Genomic DNA, 27,133 nt, shown 5'->3' with positions numbered 1-27,133 from the left:
GCCGGGGCCCTGGCGAAGCCCCGCAGAGGGGATTGCTCCCTGGGGGAAACTGAGGCACGCAGTTTTGCACGGGAGACATTGCCATCGCGCTGCCACCGAGGCTGGCGCCAGTGCCCTGGTCCCAGCTGAAGTTTGCTCGTCTGCATCCGGCGCCCCTGGGCCACCCCCCCCCCGGCATCCACCTTTTTTTGCACCTTTTTGCATCATTTTTGGAACCCCCCCTGCCTTTTTGCAACCCTCTTTTTGCCTCCGCCTGGGATGGGGCTCCAGCAGCCTGACCGGGGCAGACCCGGCTCTCACCTTGCCCCAGGGCCGCAGCGGGGTGTGGAGGGGTAAAAGTCGCGTCCCTTTGTGGCTGCTTGCCTCAGTTTCCCCTCGCCATGCATCAGGGCTCCTTGCCGCTGCGGACGGGATCGATCAGAGGTAATGGGGGGACGCGACGCCGGGATGAGCCCCCCTGCCTGCGCGCCACCACGGCCTGTCACCGGGCCCCGCGGCTGGCGTTGGTGGGGACAGGGGTGGCCGCCCCGGTCCTCCCGCTGGCCACCGGGCCGCTGACACAGCGAGGTCACCAGCCTCGTCCCTCACCAGAGAGCCCGGCCGGTGCCCGCTGGGTCAGTGACGGCCGTGGGCTGGGGACGTGGCACGGGCTGGGGACGGCGCACAGCTCGGGGACGGCCGGGACCGTGGGCCGGGGCCGGACGGCGGGTGGCTATGGGGTGGGGGGCTGCGGATGTCCCCGACGGCCTGGCGACAAGGCACGGGCCGGGAGCCCCGCACGAGGCTCGGGGACGGCGCAGGGGTGCAGGGATCGGGCTGGGGGGGGCCGGAGGTGCGGGGCAGAGCGGGGGTCGGGGGCACCCCCCGGGGCCGTGGGGCAGCAGCGCTCCCCCCCCCCCGGCCGGTCCCCCCGGGCGCAGCGCAGCGCAGCGGGGCCGGGGCCGGGCGGGGGCCGGGCCGGGGCTGCGCCGCCCCCGCTCCGCGCCGAGCGGTGCCGAGCCTGGGGCGTCCATGGGGCGGCCGCGAGGTGCGCGGAGCCGGGGACCGGGACCGGGGACCGGGGCGGGCCGGGGAAGGGGGGAGCGGGGCTGGGTCAGGGGCGGGGAACCGGGACCGGGGGAAGAGCACCGGGATCGGCGACGCGGCGGAGAAGGAGCGGGTCGGCGGCCGGGCCGGTAACCGCGAGCGGGGAGGGGGACCGGGCCGGGGATGGGGGACCGGGGACCGGGGAGGGGGCGAAGCGGTTGGCGGCGGGGGTCGGGCCGGGGCCACCCGGTCCCGGGGCCGGGAGCGACTCGATTCGGGCTGAAACTCGCCTTTTTCGGGTTGGGACTGACCCGGTTCGGAGTGGCGGGGGGGGGGGGGGAGGGGGGGAGGGTGAAATTGACCATTTCGAGCTGAAATTGACCCTGTTCGGGATGAAACTGACCAGCCCCCGCTGCCTGCACCCGGGCTGCCGGGGGGGACCGGGCCGGGGCAGCCGCAGCGGCGGCCTCGCCGAGGGGGGGCTGGAGCACCGGGACGGTGAGAGCGGTGTGGGCAGGGGTCCTGGACCGCAACCCCCTTCCCCACCCCGCAGCCCCCTTCCCTATGCCCTTCTGCAGCCCCCAGCCCCTTTTCCCAGCCCTCAAACCTCTTCCCCGCCTTCAGCCCTTTCCCCATCCTGTAGCCCCTTCCCCAACTCTCTTTCCCAGCTCACAACCCCCTTTCTGAGCCCTCAAACCCCTTCCCCATCCCGCAGCCCCTTCCCCAGCCTGCAGCCCCCTTCCCCAGGTCACAAACCCTTTCCCCTGCCTTCAGCCCCTTCCCCACCCCCTTCCCCAGCTCACAAGCTCCTTCCCCTGCTTGCAGCCCCCTTCCCCGTTCCCTTGCCCAGCCCGCAGCCCCTTCCTCATCCTGCCATCCCCCTCCCCAGCCCAGCCCCTCATCAGCTCCATGTGCAGCATCCCTGGATGGGGGGACAACTGGCATCCAGGGGGGGCTGCTGGGTGCCCACGTTTCTGGCCACCAGGACTCTGTCCGCATCCTTCCCTGGCTACTCCATCCCTTTGCTGCCCCGTTCCCCATCCTTCTGTGCCTGGATGCTCCCTCTCTTCGGCTCCCCCTGCCCCCCCCCCGTGCTTTGCCACCCTGGGACCAGCTTTTCCCCCCTTTCCTTCATGGCAGCCCCGGGAGCCCCCAGGCTTGGAGGACCCCAGCCCGCGGCCACCCCTGTCCCCTCAGGCTGTGACCGTTCAGCGAGCAGGTAAGGGGGGGCCGGGGGGCCTCCGGGCTGCTGAAATGCCCTGGGAAGGGCATCTCTCCTGCCTGTGATTGCATTCCCCCCCCCGGAGCCATCCCTGCCGGGCAGGGCAGAGCTGCGGAAACAATGTGCTGGGCGGCTGCTGATACACCGGCCACCATGTGCTCTATTTTTATATCTTTATTTATACAGATATAACAGTTAGGGCTTTTTTCGGGGGTGGGCCGGACGGCCCAGGCGTGGAGGGCAGGCTGCGCGTCGGGCAGTGCCCTCCACATGCCATCGGAGGCACGGAAAAGTCCCCGGGTATTTTTATACCTGTTTTTTTTTTTTTTTTATTTTCCCTCCTCCACCAGGGTGGGAGATATTCCAGCCAGTCTGCTCACATTTTCAAATATAGATAGCCCAGGCAACAAGTGGTTTCTCAGCCGTCTTAACGCAAGCTGCTTTCGTGCTCCTGCGGCTGCCGGGCCTGATCCCGACCTCTCCGTGCCCTGGCCCGCAGGTCGCTCCGGACGGCTTCCCCTCCGGCTCTGCTTTGTGCCGGTGGAAACAGCAAACGGATCCCTTCTCCTCTTCCGCCGTGGCATCCAAAAATACTTCAAATTCCTTCATTTCAAAGGGCTTGGGGCGGGGGGGGGGGGGGAGGCGGACGGACAGACGCAGGGCAGGACAAGGTGACCCGGTCGCTAGCAGGAGCCGGCCGGAGCCGAAGGATCCCAGCAGCAGCCCAGATCTCTGCTTTGCCTCCGGGCTGCCTTCCTCCCCCCCCCCCAACTCTTTCCCCTCCTTTTCCAGTGCTGTTTTTGGAGACCTGGCTGTTTCTTTTCTCCGGCAGCCCAAAGGTGCGTCTTTGTGCAGGGAGAGGATCAAACAGGGAAAGGGGAAAAGCTGAGCAGGCTCCTGCCGGCACAGGGAAGGAGGCGGTTTGCCAGCCCCCGGGCACCGTTTGGGGCCAGAGCCAAGGCTTTTGGCTGCCACTGCTGCTCCATCCCGGACCGGGGAGGTAAAACTGCTGCAACAGCGACCTCGCTGCCTGCCCGGGTGGTCCGGGAGGAAACAGCGGCTGGAGGCTTCGCTTGACTCCGGGAGCTGATGCTTGCAGCTGGGCGTGATCCTGCTGGGGGCCGATTTCCTCCAAAACCACCCCGAAAACCAAACCACCCCCAAAACCACCGAAAACCCCTCGTTGGGGCTGCTCATCAGTTGCTTTGGCCTCCCCACAGGGCCCCGGAGCCGGTTGCTGCCCGAACGTGTGTCTGAGGGGGAGTTTTGGGGGGGGGTTTCTCTGGGACAAACAAGATCTGGCCTTGGGGAGCACTGGGAAAGGTGTTTTCCCCCCCCGCCCAAAACAGCCGGCCCAGCATCCTCCCCTTGCAGAAGGGCTCCAGGGCGGAGCTGCACGTTGGTGGGCACTGTTGGCAAAATGCTTTTTTTGTAGGGGTGTGTGGGGGGGCAGTATTTGGGGCGAGGAATGTCCCCGTGTGGCCTGGCTCAGGTACAAGGTGCCTCTGGCACCTGCTTCCCAGCCCAAAATGCCGTAATCCTGCATTCCCCCTGCAAGACCAAACCGGGGCCTCGCTGGTGCCTCTGGCCGGCCCTTCCCAGCCGCTGGCTCTTGGCACTGAGCAGGGCCCGTTCGGCAGCCAAATCTGGGCCTCCGAAGGGGAGAGGATCCCTTGTGGGGCCTCCATCCCCACTGCTGGCTCCCCCCAACTCGGGAAAGGCGGGTGCGAGTGCTGGGAGGTCATGCTGAAGGGCACCGGCAAGGCTGCAGAGCCCTGGCATGCTCGGTGCATGGGTGGCAGCATGACTGCAGGGTGCTTGCTCCTTGGGCTCATGCTCCTGGCTTCATCTTGGCCCAGGACGGGGCACGGGAGCCAGGGGAGGACCCAGGAGTCCTGGCTTGGCCTGAGCCCATCTCTGCAGGGGGAAGAGAGGGATCTGTACCGGCAGCCAGAGCTGGGCCTGGTGGGCAGAAAAGCCACCGCGGGCAGCCGCCCTTTGCACCCGCCGGTTTTAGTTTCTGCCCTTGGTGCTGAGGCTGGAAGGGAGGGAGGAAAAAGTGCAATTTTAGGGTGCTGCAGCATCGCGATCCCGCTCGCGGCAGCAGCAGGGGGCTCCTGGGAGCGGCGGGCGAGGGGGAAACTGGGCTCTTTTCCATCCCGCCGGCTCTTGCACGGCTTTTTCGCCAGGCCTCCACCGTCTTGGCACCCAGCGGTGCTTTTATTCATTGTTTGTCGGCACGTTGCAAGAAGGCCCCGCTTGCCTGTTCGCTCCCCGGCCTCAAATCTCCCCTCCTGTGCACCGCCCGAAAACATCTGGCCGGCCGGCGGGGCCGATGCCGCCGGCTCTGGCCGCGGCGCAGGGCTCTCACTCGGCCCCGCTGCTGCTCCTCTGGGACGTGCCAAGCAAATGTCCTGGTAGGGCCTGATGTTTTCCAGCTTTCTGGGAGTTTTTTCCAAGCGTGAACCGCAGCGGCGGGTGGGACCTGACCACCGGGGAGACGAGGTCGGCTTAAAATTTCCTCCCCGCCCTCCGAGGAGCAGGAATGGCTCCATGACTCCGTCCATGCCTCGGTTTCCCCCGCAGTGAGGCCGGAGCAGGGTAGGATTAATTAGCGGCGGGCTGACGAGGCTGGTGGAGGACTGGGCGTTATTAACTCGCCGGGCTCCTGCCCAGAGCCGCCCTTTCCCGCGGTGGCCTCGTCCCCTCCCCAGGATTAGCCCCAGTGGAGGAGGGAGGCATTATCAGGGCTTAATGCCCCACAGTCGGGTTGCCAAGTGCTTATGCCTAATCCTCTTCCTCACCACGGTAAAACCCACCCCGAGCAGCCGCCAGGCTTATTTTTGGGCCGGGAGGGGTGGATTTTGGGGGCGCCTTGGTTTGCTCCGCTCTGTCGGTGCAGCAGTGATTTATTACTCCCAGCGGAGGGCTCTGGCCGGACCGTGGCGAGATAAAAATATCCGAGCATCATCCTGGCGGCTGGCAGGGAGGGACCGGGGCCGGCCCCGGCAGGCGCCTGGCAGGAGCTAGGAGGTCCCTTTGCCCCAGCCCTGGCCACGTCCCACCCTGGTGTCCCTGGGGTGTCTTGGGGCTGTTCCCCTCATTTTAATCCCATTGAGGGTGGACGGGCATTGCCACCCACAGGTGCTGGGGTTATTTATTCCTTTGACTTCAATTGCAGAGACTGTCCCTGGAGTCTGGGGCCGATGCTGAAGCCTGGCCGAGGTCCGTGAGAGTCAGAGCGTCTGCTGGGGAGGAGAGGAGCCCAGGAGCCATGGGGGCTTGGCACGCAGGCTGGCTTGGCAGGTACCACCAGAGGGAAATGCTGAGCTGGGGGCTGGGAATGGCTCCGCCGCACCAGCACGTCCCCATGGGCCCCCCCCTGGCTTGGGGTGGCATGGGGAAAGGGCCAGCGCCCCAGCCTTGTGGTGCACGGGGGGGGGGGGGGCTGGTTGCAGGGAGAGGGGTGGATGAGAGGGTGAAGTAGGCAGAGGTCCACCACAGGGTGTCTGTGAGCTTTTATTCTCCACTATCCATCCATCCATCCCTAGATCCTTCCATCCCTTCCCAGATACATTATCCACTGTCCATCCATTTGTCCTTCCCTAGAGCCATCCATCCCCAGATATCCTATCTACTCATCCATCCATCCATCCTCCCATCTGACCATCTCCAGATCCATCCATCCTCAGACTCTCCATCTATTGGTCCATTCACCCATCTGTCCATCTCCAGATCCATCCACAGATGCTCCATCTAGCCATCCATCCATCCATCTCCAGATCCAACCATCCATCTCCAGATCCATCCATCCCCAGATACTCCATCTATCTGTCCATCCACCTGTAAGTCCATCTCCAGATCCACCAATCCCTCCACAAATGCGCAAGCTATTGACCCATCCACCCTTCTGTCCATCTCCAGAGCTATCCATCTGTCTGCTTTTACCTGCATTCATCCATCCCAATATTCCATCCATCTCCAGAGCCATCCATCTCCATTCATCACTCCATCCATCCCTTCCGAGATACACCATCCATCCATCCGTTCATCTGTTCTCTCTCTCTCCTTCCCTAGATCCCTCCACCCCGACATCCTCTACCCGTCACTCTGTGCACACATCCCAGCCCTCCCTCCTTTCTCCCTGCTGTATCTGCTCTGCAACATGAATGCAAGGGTCCAACAGAGTCCCTCTGGCCATGGCCTGTCCCCTCTCGGTGCCCTAGCCCTGACTGTGTGCCCATCCCTGTGGCGTCAGGCTGCTCGCATTGCCACCATGGGAGCCAGACCCCCCTGCCATATGGGGCTGCCTGCTCCCCACGGCCCAGCCAGTTCTCCCCAGCTGGGGCAGGTGGACCCAAGCATCCGGGACTGGGGAAGGCTGTGGGCACCATCCCGGCCTCACAGCTTGGGTGCCTCATGCAGGCTGTGTGTGGCTGGTGTCTGCGCGGCGCTCCTGGGAACGCTGCTCCAGCTCGGCCCAGCCCGCGGGGAGGTGAGTCCAGGGCTGCTGGTGATGAGGGGTACACCAGGGAGTCCCCATGGACTGTAGCATCCCAGGGTCCCCATGATCCCAGAGCATCTCAGAGGCCCCGGGCTCCCCACACTCTCAGGGCATCCCCACTGTTTGTGGGGTGCTGCTGGGTAAGGGAGCCCTGGGAAGGCAGGTGGATCCCTGGGGTTCACATGACCTTGGAGCATCATGCAGTGCCCACGGCCCCAGAGCATCCCAGAGACCCTGGGATGCCCCCAGCCCTGGAGCATCCCCATGGACTACACGTGCTGCTGGGAAAGGAAGCTCTGAGAAGGCTGTAGGGACTCCAGAGTCTTCATGGCCCCATGGCAGCTCAGGGTCCCCACAGCCCTGGAGCATCCTGACGTCCCCACAGCCTCAGAGCATCCCCATCGATTGTGGGGTGCTCCTGGGAAGGGAGCCCAGGAAGGCTGCAGGGACCATGGGGTCCCCATGGCCCCAGAGCATCCTGGGGTTCCCATGACACTAGTACATTCTGGCATCCCTGGGGTCCCCATGGCCCCAGAGCATCCCCATTGATTATGGGGTGCTGCCAGGGCAGTGACCCCCCAGGAAGGCTCCCCATGGCCCCAAGGGCAGATGCCTGGCAGGTGGCCAAGGCAGGGGGGACATGGTTTGGCTTCGGCTCTGGCTCTGGGAGTGAGATGGGGCCCATGAGGTGCTGGGGGGTGGTAGCAGGTGATGCTCAGGGTCCTGGGTCCGGTGCCTGGCCCCTTGCCAAGCCCCCCCCCACGCCCATGCTGTCCCCACGGTTTTGCATCTGCCGAGTGACACGGCTTTGCTGAATTCTCCTTTTTTGACCGTGGGGAGGCGCCAGGGCCTGGCCCGAGCAGGAGGGGGCTGGGGCAGATTGCTATGGGGCAGATTGCTGTGGATGGCAGTGGGCCATCGCTATGGAGTGGATGTCTGGGTGGGGTGGCAGTGGGATACATTGCCATGGGTGGCTCTGGCATGGATGGCTATGGGACAATGTGAGGTGTCTATAGGATGGGTGGCTCTGGGGTGGCTATGGGGTAGTTGTTTATGGGTTGGGTGTCTATAGGTGGGTGTCTTTAGGGCAGGTGTCTATGGGGTAGATGGCTCTGAGGGAGTCTACTGAGTGGGTGTTCATGGGGCAAGTGGCTTTTGGGTGTCTACGGGGGTGAGTGTCTATGGAATGTCTATGGGGTGGGTGTTTAGGGGTGGACATCTATGGGATAGCTTGCTATGGGGTTTCTATGGGGTGAGTCTGGGCAGGTGGCTACAGGGTGAATGTCTATGGGGCAGGTGTATGGGGTGGCTGTCGACGGGACAAGTGCCTATAGGGTGGGTGCCTATGGGGAGGGTTCCTACTGGGTGCCTATGGGGTAGGTGGGTGGCTATGGGATGTGTATGGGGTGGGTGGCTATGAGGCAAGTGGGTTCCTACTGGGTGGGTGCCAATGGAGCAGGCAACCTTGGGATGCCTATGGGGTGGGTGTCTATGGGGCAACTGTCTATGGGGGTGGGTGGCTCTGGGGCAGGCATGTGCGCCCTGACACTGAGCCATGGGGCGGCTGCCACCCGCACGCTGTGCCCCCCAGGTGCCGCGGCGGCGGTGGCGGCAGGTGGCCGAAGAGCCGGTGGGGCCGGGCCCGCCGTGGGGCGCCTGGGGCCCGTGGGGTGCCTGGGGGCCCTGCTCACAGCCCTGCGGGCCAGGGCTGCAGCGGCGCTCCCGGGCCTGCCTGCCCCCTGTGCTGTGGGGCGCCCCACCACCCCGCCCCACCCACCGCGGGGGGCCACCCCACGGCGCTGCCACCCTGCCCCTCTTCCGGCCCGGCGGCCCCACGGCGCCGCCCCACAGGTGAGTGGGCTCAGCGGGGGCAGGCGGGTGGCACTTTGTGTAAGATGTCTGCTGACACCCTGCCCCACAGCTCCCGGCCCCACGGCGCCCGGCCCCCCGTCCGGCCGGGCCGCTACGGCTACGGGAAGGCGCCCTTCGCCCTGCCGCTGCTCACCGATGAAGCCCCACGGCGCCGCCGGCACCCACCCCACAGCACCCCCCATGCTGCCCCAGAGCCAGGGACCCATGGCACCCCGCGAGTTGGGGGAGAGACCCGGCGACCCCGCGGCACCCAGGGCCCCACAGGGGAAGCGTGGCTGCCCCATGGCACCCAGCTCCCTGGGGGTGACCCCCAACGTCCCCATGGCCATGGGAGTGAACCCCAGCAGCCCCACGGTGCCCTGGTCCCCAGAGGTGACCCCCAACGTCCCCACAGCACCCAGGTCCCCAGTGGTGACCTCCAACATCTCCATGGCCACGGGGGTGATTCTCAGCTGCCCCACAGCACTCAGCTTCCCAGAGGTGACCTCCAACATCCCCATGGCCATGGGGGTGACCTGCAACGTCCCCACAGCACCCGTGTGCCTAGGGGTGACACCAAACACCCCCATGGCCATGGGAGTAAACCCCGGCAACCCCATGGCACCCAGCTCCCCAGAGTTGACTCCCAACGTCCCCATACCACCCACACCCCCAGAGGTGACACCCAAAGTCCCTATGGCCATGGGGGTGAAGCCCAGCTGCCCCTCGGCACCCAGCTCCCCAGTGGTGACACCCAACATCTCCATGGCCACGGGGGTGATTCTCAGCTGCCCCACAGCACTCAGCTTCCCAGAGGTGACCTCCAACATCCCCATGGCCATGGGGGTGACCTGCAACGTCCCCACAGCACCCGTGTGCCTAGGGGTGACACCAAACACCCCCATGGCCATGGGAGTAAACCCCGGCAACCCCATGGCACCCAGCTCCCCAGAGTTGACTCCCAACGTCCCCATACCACCCACACCCCCAGAGGTGACACCCAAAGTCCCTATGGCCATGGGGGTGAAGCCCAGCTGCCCCTCGGCACCCAGCTCCCCAGTGGTGACACCCAACATCTCCATGGCCATGAGGGTGAACCCCGGCAGCTCCACGGTATCCAGGTCCCCAGAGGTGACTCCCAGCATCCCCGTATCACCCATGTCCCTAGGGGTGACCCCCTACCGCCTCAGGCCACCAAAGTCCCCAGGGTTGAGGCCCAGCAGCCCCATGGCACTCATCTCCCCAAAGGTGACCCTCAACATGCCCACAGCACCCACGTCCCCAAGGGTGACCCCCAGCATCCTGATAGCTCCCCTCTCCCTGGCGGTGACCCCCAACACCCCCACAGCACCCACCCTCCCAGGAGCCACCCCCACGGCACCCACATCCCTGGGGCTGCCGCCCGGCTGCCCCCCAGCCGTCAGCCCCCCAGCGCAAGCCGGGGCCGCCCGCGGGCCCCGCGCCAGCACCAGCCCCAGGGTGCCGGGGCTGAGCCCCACTGGGTGGGTGCCCCCCAGGCCGGGGGGCCGCAGCTGGGGCCGGGGGGCTGGAGCCTCCCCGCCGTGGGGCCGGGGCCCTCCGCCTGCACCGGCGAGAGCCAGCAGCTCCGCGCCTGCCACCTGCAGGTGGGGCTGCCCGGGGGGCAGGGGCTGGGGGGACGTGGGGCCATGGGGCAGTGGGATGTGTGGTTGTGGGGCCGTTGGGCTGTGGGGTGTGGGGCTGTGGGATGCGGGGCCGTCGGATGTGTGGTTGTGGGGCTGTGGGGTGTGGGGCTGTGGGGCACGGGACTGTGGGGCTGTGGGATGTGTGGCTGTGAGGTATGGGGTGTGGGGCTGTGGGGCAGTGGGGTGTGGGGCTGTGGGGCTGTGGGATGTGTGGCTGTGGGGTGTGTGGCTGTGGGGTGTGGGGTGTGTGGCAGTGGGGCAGTGGGGTGTGGGGCTGTGGGGTGTGTGGCTGTGGGGTATGGGGTGTGTGGCAGTGGGGCAGTGGGGTGTGGGGCTGTGGGGTGTGTGGCTGTGGGGTACGGGGTGTGGGGCAGTGGGGCAGTGGGGTGTGGGGCTGTGGGGTGTGTGGCTGTGGGGCACGGGGCTGTGGGGCTGTGGGGTGTGGGGCTGTGGGGCACGGGGCTGTGGGGCTGTGGGATGTGTGGCTGTGGGGTATGGGGTGTGGGGCTGTGGGGCAGTGGGGTGTGGGGCTGTGGGACCATGGGATGTGTGGTTGTGGGGCCATTGGGCTGTGGGGTGTGGGGCCACAGGACGCAGAGTGTGTGGTTGTGGGGCTGTGGGGCTGTGGGGGTGTGTGGTTGTGGGGCTGTGGGGCCATGGGGCAGTGGCGCACAGGGCCGTGGAGTGTGTGGCTAAGGGGCAGTGGGGCACAGGGCCGTGGGGCAGCGGGGTGTGTGGTTGTGGGGCTGTGGGGTGTGGGGCTGTGGGGTGTGTGCTTGTGTAGCCATGGGGCTGAGGGGCTGCTGGGCCGTGAGGCGCAGGGCCGTGGGGTATGTGGTTGTGGGGCCATGGGGCTGAGGGCCGTGGGGCAGTGGGCCATGGGGCTGAGGGCCGTGGGGCTGTGGGCCGTGGCGGCCGCAGGGTGTGGGGCTGTGTGGCCATGGGGTGCGGGGGCGTGGGGGTGTGGGGGGGGGCGCGGGGCCGTGGGGTGTGTGGTTGTGGGGCTGTGGGGTGTGGGGCAGTGGGCCATAAGGCTGTGGGGCACGGGGCCGTGGGGTGTGTGGTAGTGTAGCCGTGGGGCTGAGGGCTGTGGGGCGTGGGGCCATGGGGGTGTGGGGCTGTGGGGCTGTGTGGCTATGGGGCGCGGGGGGGGGTGGCGGGAGCGGGGCTGTGGGGTGCGGGGCCATGGGGTATGCGGTTGTGGGGTGCGGGGGGCGCAGGGCCGTGGGGGTGTGTGGCCATGGGGGTGTGGGGCTGTGTGGCTATGGGGCGCGGGGGTGTGGGGGGGGCGTGGGGTGGCGGGGCGCGGGGCAGCAGCCCCACGGCGCGCTGTGGCGCAGGCCTGCCCCCCGGGGCAGCCGGCCCCCCCGGCGCTGCAGTGCGCCGCCCTGGACCAGCGGGAGTTCCTGGGGCGCCGCTACCACTGGGAGCCCTTCCCCGAGGGTAGGGGGGGCGGCGGGGGAGCGGGGTGGCAGGGGATTGGCCGGGAGGTGGGTGGGATGGGATTGGCTGGGAGCTGGAGCCGTGGGATGGGATTGGCCGGGAGGTGGGTGGGATGGGATTGGCCAGGAGATGGGTGGGATGGGATTGGCTGGGAGCTGGGAGTGGTGGGATGGGATTGGCTGGGAGGTGGGTGGGATGGGATTGGCTGGGAGCTGGGGGCAGTAGGAGGGGATTGCTTCGGGGTGGAGGGGGCTGGGAAGAGATTGGCCAGGAGCTGGGGGCAGTAACAGGGGATTGGCTGGGAGCTTGGAGTGGTAGGATGGGATTGACTGGGAGGCTGGGTGATAGGGGATTAGCTGGGAGCTAGTAGCAGTGGCAGGGGATTGGCTGAGAGGTGGGTGGGATGAGATTGGCTGGGAAATGGGAGCCGTGGGATGGGATTGGCTGAGAAGAGGGTAGGAAGGGATTGACTGGGAGCCAGTAGTGGTAGGATGGGGTTAGCTGGGAGGCGGGTGGGAAGGGATTAGCTGGGAATGGTAGTAAAGGATTGGCTGGGAGGCGGGTGGCAGGGGATTGGCTGGGATCTGGGAGAAGTGGGATGGGATTGGCTGGGAGGCGGGTAGGAAGGGATTGGATGGGAGCTGGGAGCAGTGGGGTGGGATTGGCTGGGAGGCGGGTGGCAGGGGATTGGCTGGGAGGTAGATGGGAAGGGATTGGCTGGGAGCCAGGAGCAGTGGCAGGGGAATGGCTGCGTGGTGGATGGCAGGGTATTGGCCAGGAGGTGGGTGGCAGGGGATTGTCCGGGTGGCGGGTGGCAGGGGATTGGCCGGGCGGCGGGTGGCAGGGGATTGGCCAGGCGGCGGGTGGCAGGGGATTGGCCAGGAGGCGGGTGGCAGGGGATTGGCCGGGCGGCGGTTGGCAGGGGATTGGTCAGGAGGCGGGTGGCAGGGGATTGTCCGGGTGGCGGGTGGCAGGGGATTGGCCGGGCGGTGGGTGGCAGGGGATTGGCCAGGCGGCGGGTGGCAGGGGATTGGCCGGGTGGCGGGTGGCAGGGGATTGTCCGGGCGGTGGGTGGCAGGGGATTGGCCAGGAGGCGGGTGGCAGGGGATTGGCCGGGCGGCGGTTGGCAGGGGATTGGCCAGGAGGCGGGTGGCAGGGGATTGTCCGGGTGGCGGGTGGCAGGGGATTGGCCGGGCGGTGGGTGGCAGGGGATTGGCCAGGCGGCGGGTGGCAGGGGATTGGCCGGGCGGTGGGTGGCAGAGGATTGGCCAGGAGGCGGGTGGCAGGGGATTGGTCAGGCGGCGGGTGGCAGGGGATTGGCCAGGAGGTGGGTGGCAGAGGATTGGCCAGGAGGCGGGTGGCAGGGGATTGGCCAGGAGGTGGGTGGCAGGGGATTGGCCAGGAGGCGGGTGGCAGGGGATTGGCCGGGCGGCAGGCGGGCGGCTGGGGGAGGCTCCCCGGGGCGCTGCCCCCTGGGGCACCCGGGGTGCCGGGGGGGGGGGGGCTGACGGCGGGCGCCGCGGCGCAGCCTGGGGCTCGCAGGGCTGCGAGCTGAACTGCCGGCCGGTGGGCTACCGCTTCTACGTGCGGCACGCCGAGGCGGCGCAGGACGGGACCCCCTGCGAGGCCGGCACGCCCGGCGTCTGCGTCGGCGGCCGCTGCCTGGTGAGCGCCGGGGAGGCAGCAGCCGGGGGGGGGGGAGTGCGGCGGGATGGGGTGCAGCGAGCGGGCCGGGGCTCAGCCATGCCCCCGCAGCGGCCCGGCTGCGACGGCGTCCTGGGCTCGGCCCGGGCGCCCGACGCCTGCGGCGGGTGCGGGGAGGGCCGCGCCGCCTGCCGCCTGCTCGCCGGCAACTTCAGCGAGGCCCGCGTGCCCCTCGGCTACCACAAGATCCTGGAGATCCCGGCCGGCGCCACCGGCATCCTCGTGGCCGAGAGCGCCCCCAGCCCCAACTACCTGGGTAGGTGCCGGGGGGGGGGGCGGCTGGGGAGGGGGCGGCGCACGAGTGGGAGCCCGTGCGTTGCACAAGGCGACCGGGCGCGAGGCAGCGGGGCGTTGCACGAGGGAGTGGGGCATTGCACGAGGGAGTGAGGCTTTGCGCGAGGCAGCGGGGCGTTGCACGAGGGAGTGGGGCATTGCACGAGGGAGTGGGGCTTTGCGCGAGGCAGAGGGGCGTTGCACGAGGGAGTGGGGCATTGCACGAGGGAGTGAGGCTTTGCGCGAGGCAGCGGGGCGTTGCACGAGGGAGTGGGGCATTGCACGAGGGAGTGGGGCTTTGCGCGAGGCAGAGGGGCGTTGCACGAGGGAGTGGGGCATTGCACGAGGGAGTGAGGCTTTGCGCGAGGCAGAGGGGCGTTGCACGAGGGAGTGGGGCGTTGCACGAGGGAGTGCGGCTTTGCGTGAGGCAGCGGGGCGTTGCACGAGGGAGTGGGGCATTGCACGAGGGAGTGAGGCTTTGCGCGAGGCAGAGGGGCGTTGCACGAGGGAGTGGGGCGTTGCACGAGGGAGTGAGGCTTTGCGCGAGGCAGAGGGGCGTTGCACGAGGGAGTGGGGCGTTGCACGAGGCAGAGGGGCGTTGCATGAGGGAGTGGGGCGTTGCATGAGATGGGTGAGGTGTTGCACTAGGAGGGGGGATGTTGCACGAGGGGATGGAGTGTTGCACAAGGGGGTGGGGCATTGCAGGATGGGGGGACGTTGCACAAGGAGGTGGGGTGTAGCACAAGGGGATGGGGCTTTGCACGAGGTGGTGGGGCTTTGCACGAGGCAGAGGGGCGTTGCGTGAGGAGGTGAGACGTTGCACGAGGGGATGGGGCATTGCATGAGGGGATGGGGCGTTGCACGAGGGTGTGCAGTGTTGCACAACAGGAAAGGGTGTTGCACGAGGGGATGGGGTGTTGCACGGGGGGATGGGGCGTTGCACGAGGATGTGCAGTGTTGCACAACAGGAAGGGGCGTTGCACGAGGGGGTGGTGTGTTGCGCGAGCGGGCCGTCTGTTGCACCAGGAGGTGGGGTGTCGCACGAGGGGCCGGTGCGGCGCACGAGGGGCCAGCGCATGGCCCGAGGGGAAGGGGCGGTGCACAGCGATGCGGGGCATTGCACGAGGGGGGCGACGGGTCGCACGAGGGGCCGGCGCGGTGCCGCCCGCGCCCCCCCCCAGCCCCCCGCTGCCTGTGCCCGCAGCGCTGCGGAGCCGCGCCGGGAAGCCGCTGCTCAACGGGAACTGGGCCGTGGAGCCGCCGGGCCGCTACGAGGCCGCCGGCACCGTCTTCGAGTACCGGCGCCCGGGGCCGGCCGCGGGACCGGGGGCCACCGAGGCGCTCAGCGCCCCCGGCCCCACCACCGAGCCCCTCGACGTCTATGTGAGCATGGGCTGGGGCGCAGGGGGGACACGGGGTTGGGGGGTGGGGGGACACCGGAGGCCGTGCGGGGCAGGGACCCGAATCCTGCTGTCCCCAGATGATCTTCCAGCAAGACAACCCCGGCATCACCTGGCAGTTCTTCCTGGCCGGCGCCCCCCCGGACGCGTCCCCCGCGCCCCCGCAGCACCTCGGTGAGGACCCCGCCGCTGGGTCCCCTGTGCCGGGTCCCCACTCCGGCCACTGGGTCCCCCCCGTCACCGTATGTTCCCAACCCTGGCCACTGTGTCCCCCACTGGGCACCACATGTCCTCCTCCCTGGTGCCTGTGTCCCCCTGGGCACCCTGTGTCCCCAACCCTGGCCACTATGACACCCCAGGCACCCTGTGTCCCCAACCCTGGCCACTATGACACCCTGGGCACCATGTGTCCCCCACCCCATCCACTGGGTCCCCCCAGGCACCCTGTGTCCCCAGCCCTGGCCACTATGACACCCTGGGCACCATGTGTCCCCCACCCCATCCACTGGGTCCCCCCAGGCACCCTGTGTCCCCAGCCCTGGCCACTATGACACCCTGGGCACCATGTGTCCCCCACCCCATCCACTGGGTCCCCCCAGGCACCCTGTGTCCCCAGCCCTGGCCACTATGACACCCTGGGCACCATGTGTCCCCCACCCCATCCACTATGTCCTCCCAGGCACCGTATGTCCCCAACCCTGGCCTCTGTGTCCCCCACTGGGCACCACATGTCCTCCTCCCTGGTGCCTGTGTCCCCCTGGGCACCACGCGTCCCCAGCCCCATCCACTATGTCCTGCCGGGCACCCCCATGTCCCCCTCCCTTGTCCCGGAGTGTCCCCACGTCCCCAGCCTTGTCCCCCGGTGGCTGACGCTGCCCCCAGGCGCCCTGACCGTGGTGGCCCCGGATGTGGGGGCCGAGGTGCCGGCGTCCCCTGCGGCCGCCCCGCTGCCCATCACCGGGGCCTCGGGGCTGGGGGGCTGGGGCCCGCCGCAGCGCCACGCTCGCGGCCCCGACCGCGGCCACCGCCACCACCGCGACCACGACGGTGACCGCGACCACGACGGTGACCGCGGCCACCGCCACGGCCCCGGCGACGACTCCGGCGCCTACTGGAAACGCGCCGGCACCACCCACTGCTCGGCCACCTGCGGCAAAGGTGAGGCCCCCGCGCGTGCCCCGGGGTGGCCTGTGTCACCTTGTCCCACCCCGCGGTGTCCCCGGGCCCTGTGCCTCACTCCCAGGGCTCCCAGTGTCCCCAGCGCCCCCCCTCCCAGTTCCCCCTCCCAGCCCTCCCAGGGTATCCAGCACCCCTTCCCCATTCCCGGTGTCCCCTCCCAGTACTCCTGGCTCCCCCCTCTCAGTGCCTCACCCCCAGTGCTCCCAGTTCCCCCTCCCAGAGCTCCCAGCACTCCTTCCCAGTGCTCCCAGTGCTCCCTCCCAGCCCTTCTAGGCTATCCAGCACCCCCTCCCCATGACCAATACCAGCACTTCCAGTGCTCCCAGAGCTCCCAGCTCCCTTCTCCCAGTGCTCCCCCTGCCCCCAGTGCTCCCAGTGCTCCCAGCACTCCTTCCCAGTGCTCCCAGTGCTCCCTCCCAGCCCTTCTAGGCTATCCAGCACCCTCTCCCCATGCCCAACACCCCCTTCCAGTGCTCCCAGGACTCCCAGCTCCCTTCTCCCAGTGCTCCCCCTGCCCCCAGTGCTCCCAGTGCTCCCAGTGCACCCAGCACCCAGCTCTGCCTGGTGCACAGCACCCCCTGCTGGAGGAACCTGGGAACGGGTTGGGCCGGCAGGAGCCTCCCCAGCATCCCTGTCCCCGTCCCCAGCATCCCTGTCCCCAACCCTCTTTCCCTGTCCCCGTCCCCATCCCCATCACCACCTATGACCGGTCCTCCCCAGCCTGTCCCCGTCCCCCGCTCCCCTGTCCCCCCGGGTGACGCCGCCGCCGTGTCCCCGCAGGCTCCTGGCAGCCCGTGTTTCGGTGCACGTCGCGGCGCTCGCACGAGGAAGTGGCTGAGGAGCACTGCGCCGGGGTGGCCCGGCCACCCGCGTCCCCTGAGCCCTGCAACACCCAGCCTTGCCCGGCCTAGTGAGTGCATCCCCCCCGCCACCGCTGTCCCCGCCGCGGCCGCTCTGCCACCGCCCCAGCCACGGCCACAGCTGTGGCCTCCTCACAGCCGTGTCCCCCAGCCCATCCATGTTCCCAGCCCAACCACGTCCCCCAGCCCATCCGTGTCCCCAGCCCAACCACGTCCCCCAGCCCATCCATGTTCCTGGCACATCTGTGTCCCCTCAGCACAACCGTGTCCCCCAGCACATCCGTGTCCCTGGTAGAGCCATGTCCCCCTCCGTGCCCCAGGCACAGCCGTGTCCCCAGGCACAGCTGTGTCCCCCCAGCACAACTGTGTCCCCCAGCCCATCCATCTCCCCATCACAGCCATGTCCCGTCAGCACAACTGTGTTCCCCCAGGCACATCCATGTCCCCAGCAAAGCCATGTCCTCCCCAGGCACATCTCTGTCCCCAAGCACATCTGCTTTCCCCCCAGCCCAGCCGTGTCCCCCAGCACATCCATGTCACCATCACAGCAATGTACCCTCAGCACAACCGTGTCCCGCCAGGCACATTTATGTCCCCCCCAACCCAGCTGTGTCCCCCTCACAGCCTTGTCCCCTCAGCCCAGCCATGTCCCCCCCAACCCAGCTGTGTCCCCCAGCCCAGCCGTGTCCCTCCAGGCACAGCTGTGTCCCCCCCCCAGCCCAGCCGTGTCCCCCAGCATGTCCATGTCCCCATCACAGCCATGTCCCCCCCAGCCCAGCTGTGTCCCCCAGCACATTCGTGTCCCCCCAGCACAACCGTGTCCCTCCAGGCACATCTGTGTCCCCCCCCGGCCCAGCTGTGTCCCCCAGTACGTCCGTGTCCCCAGCCCAGCCGTGTCCCCTAGCCCAGCCATGTCCCCCAGCATGTCCATGTCCCCATCACAGCCATGTCCCCCCCAGCCCAGCCGTGTCCCCCAGCACATCCGTGTCCCCTCAGGCACATCTGTGTCCCCCCCGGCCCAGCTGTGTCCCCCAGTACGTCCGTGTCCCCAGCCCAGCCGTGTCCCCCAGCCCAACCATATCCTTCCAGGCACAGCTGTGTCCCCCCCCCAGCCCAGCCGTGTCCCCCAGCATGTCCGTGTCCCCCTCACAGCCATGTACCCTCAGCACAACCGTGTCCCCCAGCCCAGCCGTGTCCCTCCAGGCACAGCTGTGTCCCCCCCCGCAGCCCAGCCGTGTCCCCCAGCACATCCGTGTCCCCGGCAGAGCCATCGCCCCGGCACAGCCTGGCTCCTCTCTCGGCAGCTGGGACGCGGGCGAGTGGTCGCCCTGCAGCCGCTCGTGCGGGGCGGGCGTGCAGCACCGGCCCGTGCTGTGCCGCCAGGCCTTCGCCAACCGCAGCACCCTGGTGCACCCGCAGCGCTGCGCCCCGCTGCCCCGGCCCAACGCCACCCAGCCCTGCCAGCTCCGCGCCTGCAGCCACTGGGAGGTGCACAGCAACTGGAGCGCGGTACGCACCCGCCCCCGGCCCGGCCCCACGCCACCGGGCACTGTCCCTGCCACCAGCGCTGGCACTGGGCACCGGTACTGGCACTAGGCACTGGCACCAGTACTGGCATCAGCCGCCAGTACTGGTACTAGGCACTGGGCACCAGTACTGGCATCAGCCGCCAGTACTGGCACTAGGCACCGGGCACTAGTACTTGCACTGGCTACCAGTACTGGCATCAGCCACCAGTACTGGTACTGGGCCTGGGCACTGGGGCCTTGGAACTGACACCAGGCACTGGTGCTGGCACTGGGTACTGGGCACCAGTACTGGCACTGGTACTGGCACTGGGCACTAATACTGGCACTGGGCACCAGTACTGGCACCAGGTATGAGCCTGGCACTGGGGCTTTGGTACTGGCACCAGGCATTGGCACCAGTACTGGCACTGGGCACAAGAACTGGTACCGGGTACCGGCACTGGGTACCAGCTCTGGGCACTGGCACAGGGCACCCATAGCAGGAACTGGTGCCAGTACTGGCACTGGGCATTGGCATGAGTCCCAGGTACCAGCGCCAGCACCAGGCACCAGTACTGGGAACTGGCACCAGTATCAGGCACTGGGCAGGGCTGAGCCCCCCAGGGCAGCACAGGGCCGTCCCCCTCAAGGCTTAGCCCCTGTGCAAGGCTGGGGGGCACCCTGGGACCCCGGGTGATGGCGCGGCCGGGCCGCAGTGCTCGGTGCTGTGCGGGCAGGGCCAGCGCACCCGGCACGTGCGCTGCGTCAGCAACCAGGGCGCCCTGCTCAGCGACACCGAGTGCCACAGCGCCCAGCGGCCCAGCACCCGCGAGGCCTGCGACATGGGGCCCTGCGCCCGCTCCTGGTTCCACAGCGACTGGAGCGACACGGTACGGGGCTGGGTGCAGGGTGCTGAGCTGGGGGGAGGGTGCGCTAGGTGCTAAGGTGGTGGGGACTGAGCTGAGCGCCGGGTGCAGGGCTGGGTGCTGCATGCACGGGTGGGTGCAGGGCTGGGTGCAGGGCTGGGGTGGGTGCTGCATGCATAGATGAGTGTGAGACGGGGTGCAGGGCTGGATGCAGGGCTGGGCTGGGCGCTGTATGCACGGATGGGTGCAAGGCTGGGTGCAGGCTGGGCTGGGTGCTGCCTGCGAGGCGGGGTGCAGGGCTGGATGCAGGGCTGGGCTGGGCGCTGTATGCATGGATGGGTGCAAGGCTGGGTGCAGGCTGGGCTGGGTGCTGCCTGCAAGGCTGGGTGCAAGGCTGGGTGCAGGGCTGGGCTGGGTGCTGCCTGCAAGGCTGGGTGTGAGGTGGGCTGCAGGGCTGGGTGCAGAGCTGGGAGCAGGGCTGGGTGCAGGGCAGGCATGCAGGTGACGCGGTGTGGTGGGTGCCGCCGCAGTGCTCGGCTGAGTGCGGGCCGGGGATCCAGCGGCGCGCCGTGGTGTGCCTGGCGAGCGGCGCCGAGGGGCTGCCGGAGGAGAGCTGCGCGGGCACCAAGCCCCCCGACATGCGGGCCTGCAACAGCGGGCCCTGCCGCCGCACACCCAGCTGGTACACGGGGCCCTGGAGCCCGGTGAGCGGGGCTGGGGCGGGCGTCGGGGCTGGCAGCAGGGTGGCAGTGGTGGGGGGGGTGGCATTGGGGTGACATCAGGGAGGCAGCATGGGGATGGAATTGGTGGCATCAGGGTCGCTCTGGAGGTAGCATCAGGGGTGGCATCAGGGATGGCATCAGGGTGGCATTGGAGTAACATTGAGGGTGACATTGAGGGTGGCATTGGGGGTGACATCAGGGAGGCAGCATGGGGATGGAATTGGTAGCATCGGGGTCGCTCTGGAGGTGGCATCAGGGGTGGCATCAGGGATGGCATCAGGGCAGTAGTGGGGTGGCACTGGGGTAACATTGAGGGTGGCATTGGGGGTGACATCAGAGAGGCAGCATGGGGATGGAATTGGTGGCATTGGGGTCGCTCTGGAGGTGGCCTCAGGGACGGCATCAGGGACGGCATCAGGGTGGCATTGGAGTAACATTGAGGGTGACATTGAGGGTGAAATTGGGGTGACATCAGGGAGGCAACATGGGGATGGAATTGGTGGCATTGGGGTCGCTCTGGAGGTGGCATCAGGGGTGGCATCAGGGATGGCATCAGGGCAGTAGCGGGGTGGCTCTGGTGTGGCATTGGGGTAACATTGAGGGTGGCATTGGGGGTGACATCAGGGAGGCAGCATGGGGATGGAATTGGTGGCATCAGGGTCGCTCTGGAGGTGGCATCAGGGATGCACTGGGCAGCGTCAGCGGGGGGCATCAGGGTGGCGCCTGACACGCGGCGCGTCCCCGCAGTGCTCGGCCGAGTGCGGGCCGGGCACGCGGCGCCGCGACGTGATCTGCGTGAGCAAGCTGGGCGCCGAGGCCGCTGTGGCCGAGGCGGGCGAGTGCGCGGGGCTCGCGCGCCCGCCGGCCCTGCAGCCCTGCGCCGGCACCGCCTGCCGGCCCCGCTGGTTCACCACCGCCTGGAGCGCCGTGAGTCCGGCCCCGCGCAGCCCTGCCCCACGCCTCCCGGCACCGGCCCTGGGGTCCCCCCGGTCCCCTGTGCCCATGCAGCCCTGCCCAGGGGGTGCCCTGTGCCCCCCAGCCCCATGGATCCCTGCCTATGGGTGTCCCCTCTGTTCCCCCAGCCCCACACATCCTTGCCCATGGGGCTCCCTGTGCCCCCCCAGCCCCACAGATTCCTGCCCATCGGGTGCCCTGTGCCCCCAAGCCCCACGGATCCCTGCCTGTCGGGGTCCCCTGTACCCCAGCCCCACAGATCCCTGTCCAGGGGGTTCCCTGTGCCCCCAAGCCCCACAGATCCCTGTCCAGGGGGGTCCCCTGTGTTCCCCAGTCCCACAGATCCCTGCCCAGGGGGTCCTCTGTGCCCCCCCAGCCCCATGGATCCCTGTCTGTGGGGTCCCCTATGCCCCCCTTCAGCCCCACAGATCCCTGCCTATGGGGTCCCCTGTGTCCCCCAGCCCCACATATCCTTGCTCATGGGGCTCCCTGTGCCCCCCCAGCCCCACAGATCCCTGCCCATGGGGTCCCTGTGCCCCCCAGCCTCACAAATCCCTGCCTATGGGGGTCCCTCTGTCCCCCAGTCCCATAGATCCCTGTCCATGGCATCCCCTGTGTCCCCCAGTCCCGTAGATCCCAGCCCAGGGGGTCCTCTGTGCCCCCACCCCAGCCCCACAGATCACTGTCCTTAGTTGGGGGGGTCCCCTGTGCCCCCCAGTCCCCCAGATCCCTGTCTGGGGGGGTCCCCTGTGCCCCCTAAGCCCAACAGATCCCTGCCCAGGGGGTCCCCTGCACCCCCAGCTCCACAGATCCCTGCCTGTGTGGTCCCCAGTGTCCCCCCCCAGCCCCACGGATCCCTGTCCATGGGTCCCCAGTGCCCCCAGCCCCACAGATCCCTGCCCATGGCATCCCCTGTGCCCCCCCAGCCCCACAGATCACTGTCCTTAGTTGGGGGGGGGTTCCCTGTGTCCCCCAGCTCCACAGATCCCTGCCCATGGGGTCCCCTGTGCCCCCCACCCCATGGGGCACCCCAGCCGCCACCCCACGGGTGCCGCCCCCCCCCCCGCAGTGCTCCCGCTCGTGCCTGGGGGGGGTGCAGGCGCGCGAGGTGCAGTGCCTGACCCCCAACAAGACCCTCAGCACCCTCTGCCCGCCCCACCTGCGCCCCGCCAAGGAGCGGCCCTGCAACACCCAGTCCTGCGCCCCGGAACTTGGTAAGACCCCCCCCGACCCCCCCCCCCCCAGCCCGGACGCCTGGGCCCCGCACACCCCAGCCAGGTGCTCGGGGCGGGGGGGGGGGGGGGCCGTGCCTCAGTTTCCCCTCCCGCCTCGGCAGACGAGAGCTGCAGGGACAAGTACCCCAGCTGCGCCATGGTGGTGCAAGCCCGCCTCTGCGTCTACCCCTACTACGAGAGCGTGTGCTGCGCCGCCTGCGCCCGGGCGCTCGAGCGGACCACCAGCCCACCCGGCCGGTAGCCACCGCCGCCGGGTCACCTCCGCCACCCCCAGCACGGAGCCGGCCCCATGGGGCGGGACGGGACCCGGCGCATCGCCCTCCTCGCCACCGCCGGGCACGGCATCGGCGTCCCCTGGCTGCGCGCCGCCCTCTCCGGGGCACCGAAACGGCCAGTCGAGACGTTGCCCCGGGCACAGACCCCCCGAGCCCCAGCACCCCCAAATCCACATGTGCGCCCTCCCTGGGGACAGAAAGGACCGGGACGGGGGACGGAGACCTCGGGGTCCGGCAGCGCGGCTCCTGCCAGCCCTGGATACAGCTGGGGCTGCCCGGGACTTTATAGAAAAAGGGTTTTTCCACCCCATATATAAATGTCTATCCCCCCAGAGCGTAGCCGGGGGCTTTGCTTCCCCTCGGGGCAAATCTAATTTATTTTTTATTAAAGATGGTTTCGCGGTTCCGGCCGCCCTCGTCTGTTTTGCGGCGGCGCCGGGGAGCCGTGTGCGCGTAGGCGGGCCGTGCCCCGAGGCGACGGTGTGGGTGCCCCCCCCCCCGCCGAGCACTCGCTTTGCAGCCCGGGCTGGGTGCTGGGTGCTGGGTGCTGGGTGCTGGGTGCCGAATCCACCCGCCCAGCACGCCGTGTCCTGCCAGCACATTCCTGCCTGAGTCACCGCCGCCGCCTGCCCCAGGCTGGCCCCACGCCAGCCCCACGCCAGCCCCACGCCGGGGAGCTGCAGCCCGGCCAGCCCCCTATGCATAGCCTGGGCATCCTGCACCCCAACTCCTATCCACCCCCATGGTAATAACTATATGCACATGTATATATATAGAGCTATGCCTGTGTGTGTATATATATATATACACACACATATACACACACATCCTATAGCACATGCACACCCTGTATCTCATATATAAAACCACACACACACACCCTGTAGCTCATTTATCAATATATTTACGCACGCTACACCCCATATACACACACACACCCCCTATAGCTCTTGCAAACACCCGCTCGCCTTCCACGCAGGCTATATCCCATGCACACATCCTGCAGTCCTATAAACAGGCCCTATATGCCCGCTAAAGGCTGTGGCACCCCCCTGCGCACAACCCTCTGGCCCATATACACGCTCATACTGCCTGCACACACCCTACACCCTGTACACAAACCCTATATGCTCTATAACTGCCCATATCCCATGCAACACCCTGTACCCCTTATAGCAGCCCCAAAATCCCATACACACCCCCAGGGCCCTATAAATACCCCGTGTCCCATATACACACCCTATACCCCTATAACCCACTATATCCCATACGCTCTAAAGCCCTCCATATCCTATACACAGTGTATAAACATCCCTTGTAGCCTATACACATACCCTATACCCTATATACAGTGTATAAACATCCCTTGTAGCCTATACACATACCCTATACCCCCATAAACACCTGCCATACGCACACCCTATACCCACCTCATATCCCATGCACATGCTTGGTACCTCCCTATAAACACCCCATATACCCCATACTCACACTCTACACTGCCATAGACCCCGCATATCCCATGCACCCCTCTATACTCCCTATAAACATCTCCTATATTCCCCCACCCCCATACACCCTATACCCCTCTCATATGCCATACACCCTCTATGTTCCCCTGTAAACACCGTCCATACACAACACTCCTATACCCCCATAACCCCTATATTCCATATGCATCCCTTATACCCCCCATATCCCATACACACTCCTATACCCCCATAACCCCTGTATCCCATACATACTCTTATACCCCCCCAACCTCCATATCCCCCCCACACCCCTATACTCCCTATAAACACAGGACAGTCCAGGCGTCCACCCAGGCGTTACAGCCGCCTCTGCGCTCCCAGCTACATGCGTGTGCATTGGCATGTGCACGTGCACTGGGGTGTGCGTGTGCACTGGCGTGTGCACTGGGGTGTGCGTGTGCACTGGCGTGTATACTGGGGTGTGCGTGTGCACTGGCGTGTGCACTGGTCTGTGCGTGTGCACTGGGGTGTGCGTGTGCACTGGCGTGTGCACTGGTCTGTGCGTGTGCACTGGCGTGTGTACTGGGGTGTGCATGTGCACTGGGGTGTGCATGTGCACTGGGGTGTGCACTGGTCTGTGCGTGTGCACTGGAGTGTGCATGTGCACTGGGGTGTGCGTGTGCACTGGCGTGTGTACTGGGGTGTGCATGTGCACTGGGGTGTGTGTGTGCACTGGCGTGTGTACTGGGGTGTGCGTGTGCACTGGCGTGTGCGTGTGCACTGGGGTGTGTACTGGGGTGTGCGTGTGCACTGGCGTGTGCGTGTGCACTGGCGTGTGCACTGGGGTGTGCGTGTGCACTGCCGTGTGCATGTGTACTGGGGTGTGCGTGTGCACTGGCGTGTGCACTGGGGTGTGCATGTGCACTGGGGTGTGCGTGTGCACTGCCGTGTGCATGTGTACTGGGGTGTGCGTGTGCACTGGCGTGTGCACTGGGGTGTGCATGTGCACTGGGGTGTGTGTGTGCACTGGCGTGTGCACTGGGGTGTGCATGTGCACTGGGGTGTGTGTGTGCACTGGCGTGTGTACTGGGGTGTGCGTGTGCACTGGCGTGTGCGTGTGCACTGGGGTGTGCGTGTGCACTGGCGTGTGTACTGGGGTGTGCGTGTGCACTGGCGTGTGCGTGTGCACTGGGGTGTGCGTGTGCACTGGCGTGTGTACTGGGGTGTGCGTGTGCACTGGGGTGTGCGTGTGCACTGCCGTGTGCACTGGGGTGTGCGTGTGCACTGCCGTGTGCATGTGTACTGGGGTGTGCGTGTGCACTGGCGTGTGCACTGGGGTGTGCGTGTGCACTGGGGTGTGCACATAGTGGAGAGGAGGGGATCCGGGATGGCCCAGCGATGGGGTTTGGGGGACAGGGGGAGGTGGCAGCAAGGACACCAGGAGGTGTCCCTGAGCATGTCACCCTCGGTGTCACCCCCTGGGCCACAGCTCCCCAGGGTGGGGGTTGGGCCCTGCGCCGGACGCCTGGGTTCCTGGAAGCGGCCACGTGACTTCCCCTCTGCTATTAGCAGCGCCTGTTGCTGGGCAGAGCTCTCCCGGGCTGGGCGTGCGAGCGCACACGCGTGTGCGAGCCCACATGCGTGTGCGAGCCCACGCGGGGCCCACGTGAGCCCTTCCAGCCCATCTCTTGCCCAGAAAGTTCCCGAGAACCGTGGGAACCACGACGGGCTCCGATCCGGCCCGGATTCGTCCTTGTAAATCCCCCCCGGGGAAACCCGGGGCGCCGCGTCCCCGCGTGGCACCGAGGGTGCGCCGGGTGCTGGGGAGGAGCGCGGGGCTGGCGGCGTCCCCGTGTCCCCCCATATCCGTCCAGGGCCTTTCTCAGTCTCTCCCTTGGGGGGGAAGTGGGGGAGGAAGGGCAGGTTCTGGCTTTCCCAGGCAGCGGAAGAGAGCCCAGGTGTCCGGGCCCCTCCCTGACCTTCCTGCCCCACTGCAAGGCAGACGGATGTCCTTCCCTGGAGCTGCTGGGAGCCACAGGGCCCTAGGGACGATGCCTGCCTTCCTCCCTCCTCCTCCTCTTCGTGCCCCCCCCCCCCCCGCAGCTCTTCCAGCCCCGTCGTGCGCAGCAGCACGGGGAGCTGAGGCCTGGCAGGTTTGTGACAGGAGTGCGTCAAACTGCTCAGCTGCTTCCTGCTCCCCCCACCACCACCACCACCGCCGCTGCTGCTGACAACCAAATATTTGTCTCGGTGGAAAGTCTTGGGGCTGAATTACTCACCCACCCCGCATCAGAGCACCCCACCCGACCGGCAGCGGCACCCGCTGGTGGCAGCACCCACCAGGCGCTGCCCAGGGCTGGACCCGGGCGCTTCGAAAGCAGCAACAAGCGCTGCCCCGGCTGTGCCGGATGCACCCCCGAGCCCTCCGCAACCCCCTTCACCCATTGGCACCAAGCCAGGGCGGTGCCTCAGTTTCCCCCTCCCTGGCCCAGTCGTTTTGGCCCAGCCCCACGCGGCCGCATGTGGCCGCGCCGATAACGGCGGGGGCTGCTTATCTCTCGGGGGGAGGCCCGCGTGGTTCCCGGAAAGGCTGCCCGCCCGCGCTCTTCCTCGCTCTCCAGCTGCCCTGGCTGCTTTTCCCGACTCACCAGCTCCTCGGGGACCCACCGCTGTCGCCGCCGCGCGCCCCGGCTCCGCGCTGGGGACCTGCAAGACACAAGGAGGTCGGGGCTGCAAGTCAAGCCCCGGGATGGGGAGCGGGCGTAGGGCAGAGCGAGAGGGGGGGACCCAGGCGTCCGGGAGCCCCCGCCATCCGCCTCGCTCCCAGGGCTCGAACCCCACGGGGTTTTTGCCAAGGGGAACCCGTCGCACTTTGCTCTATCTGGTTTTGGGATGGAACTGAGCAGCTCCAAGACCGTCTGGCCACCTTCATCCTTTTCCCCAAGGGAGGAAATGAATTAACCCGGGGGCAAAAG

At 67.5% G+C, this 27,133-nt stretch overlaps 1 protein-coding gene across 1 annotated transcript; it reads left to right on the top strand.

The window, feature by feature from the left end:
• Nucleotides 1-346: 346 nt before the first annotated feature.
• Nucleotides 347-23,092, top strand: ADAMTSL4 (ADAMTS like 4). Its single transcript, XM_068922070.1, has 20 exons — nucleotides 347-423; nucleotides 2,167-2,245; nucleotides 3,041-3,087; nucleotides 5,430-5,554; nucleotides 6,674-6,743; nucleotides 8,344-8,603; nucleotides 8,674-10,228; nucleotides 11,608-11,710; nucleotides 13,239-13,375; nucleotides 13,601-13,670; nucleotides 14,892-15,070; nucleotides 15,168-15,261; nucleotides 15,970-16,245; nucleotides 17,047-17,176; nucleotides 18,431-18,635; nucleotides 19,351-19,524; nucleotides 20,031-20,204; nucleotides 20,970-21,149; nucleotides 22,246-22,390; nucleotides 22,513-23,092. Exons 4-20 carry the CDS (start codon nucleotides 5,523-5,525, stop codon nucleotides 22,650-22,652), a joined length of 3,924 nt encoding a protein of 1,307 aa, XP_068778171.1. The 5' UTR covers nucleotides 347-423; nucleotides 2,167-2,245; nucleotides 3,041-3,087; nucleotides 5,430-5,522; the 3' UTR covers nucleotides 22,653-23,092.
• Nucleotides 23,093-27,133: the final 4,041 nt, after the last annotated feature.

This window comes from Struthio camelus, chromosome 30 (assembly GCF_040807025.1).
Source record: "Struthio camelus isolate bStrCam1 chromosome 30, bStrCam1.hap1, whole genome shotgun sequence".
Taxonomy (NCBI): Eukaryota; Metazoa; Chordata; class Aves; order Struthioniformes; family Struthionidae; genus Struthio; species Struthio camelus.
Note: the sequence above shows the minus strand (reverse complement) of the source record. Positions and strands in the feature narration are given on the sequence as shown.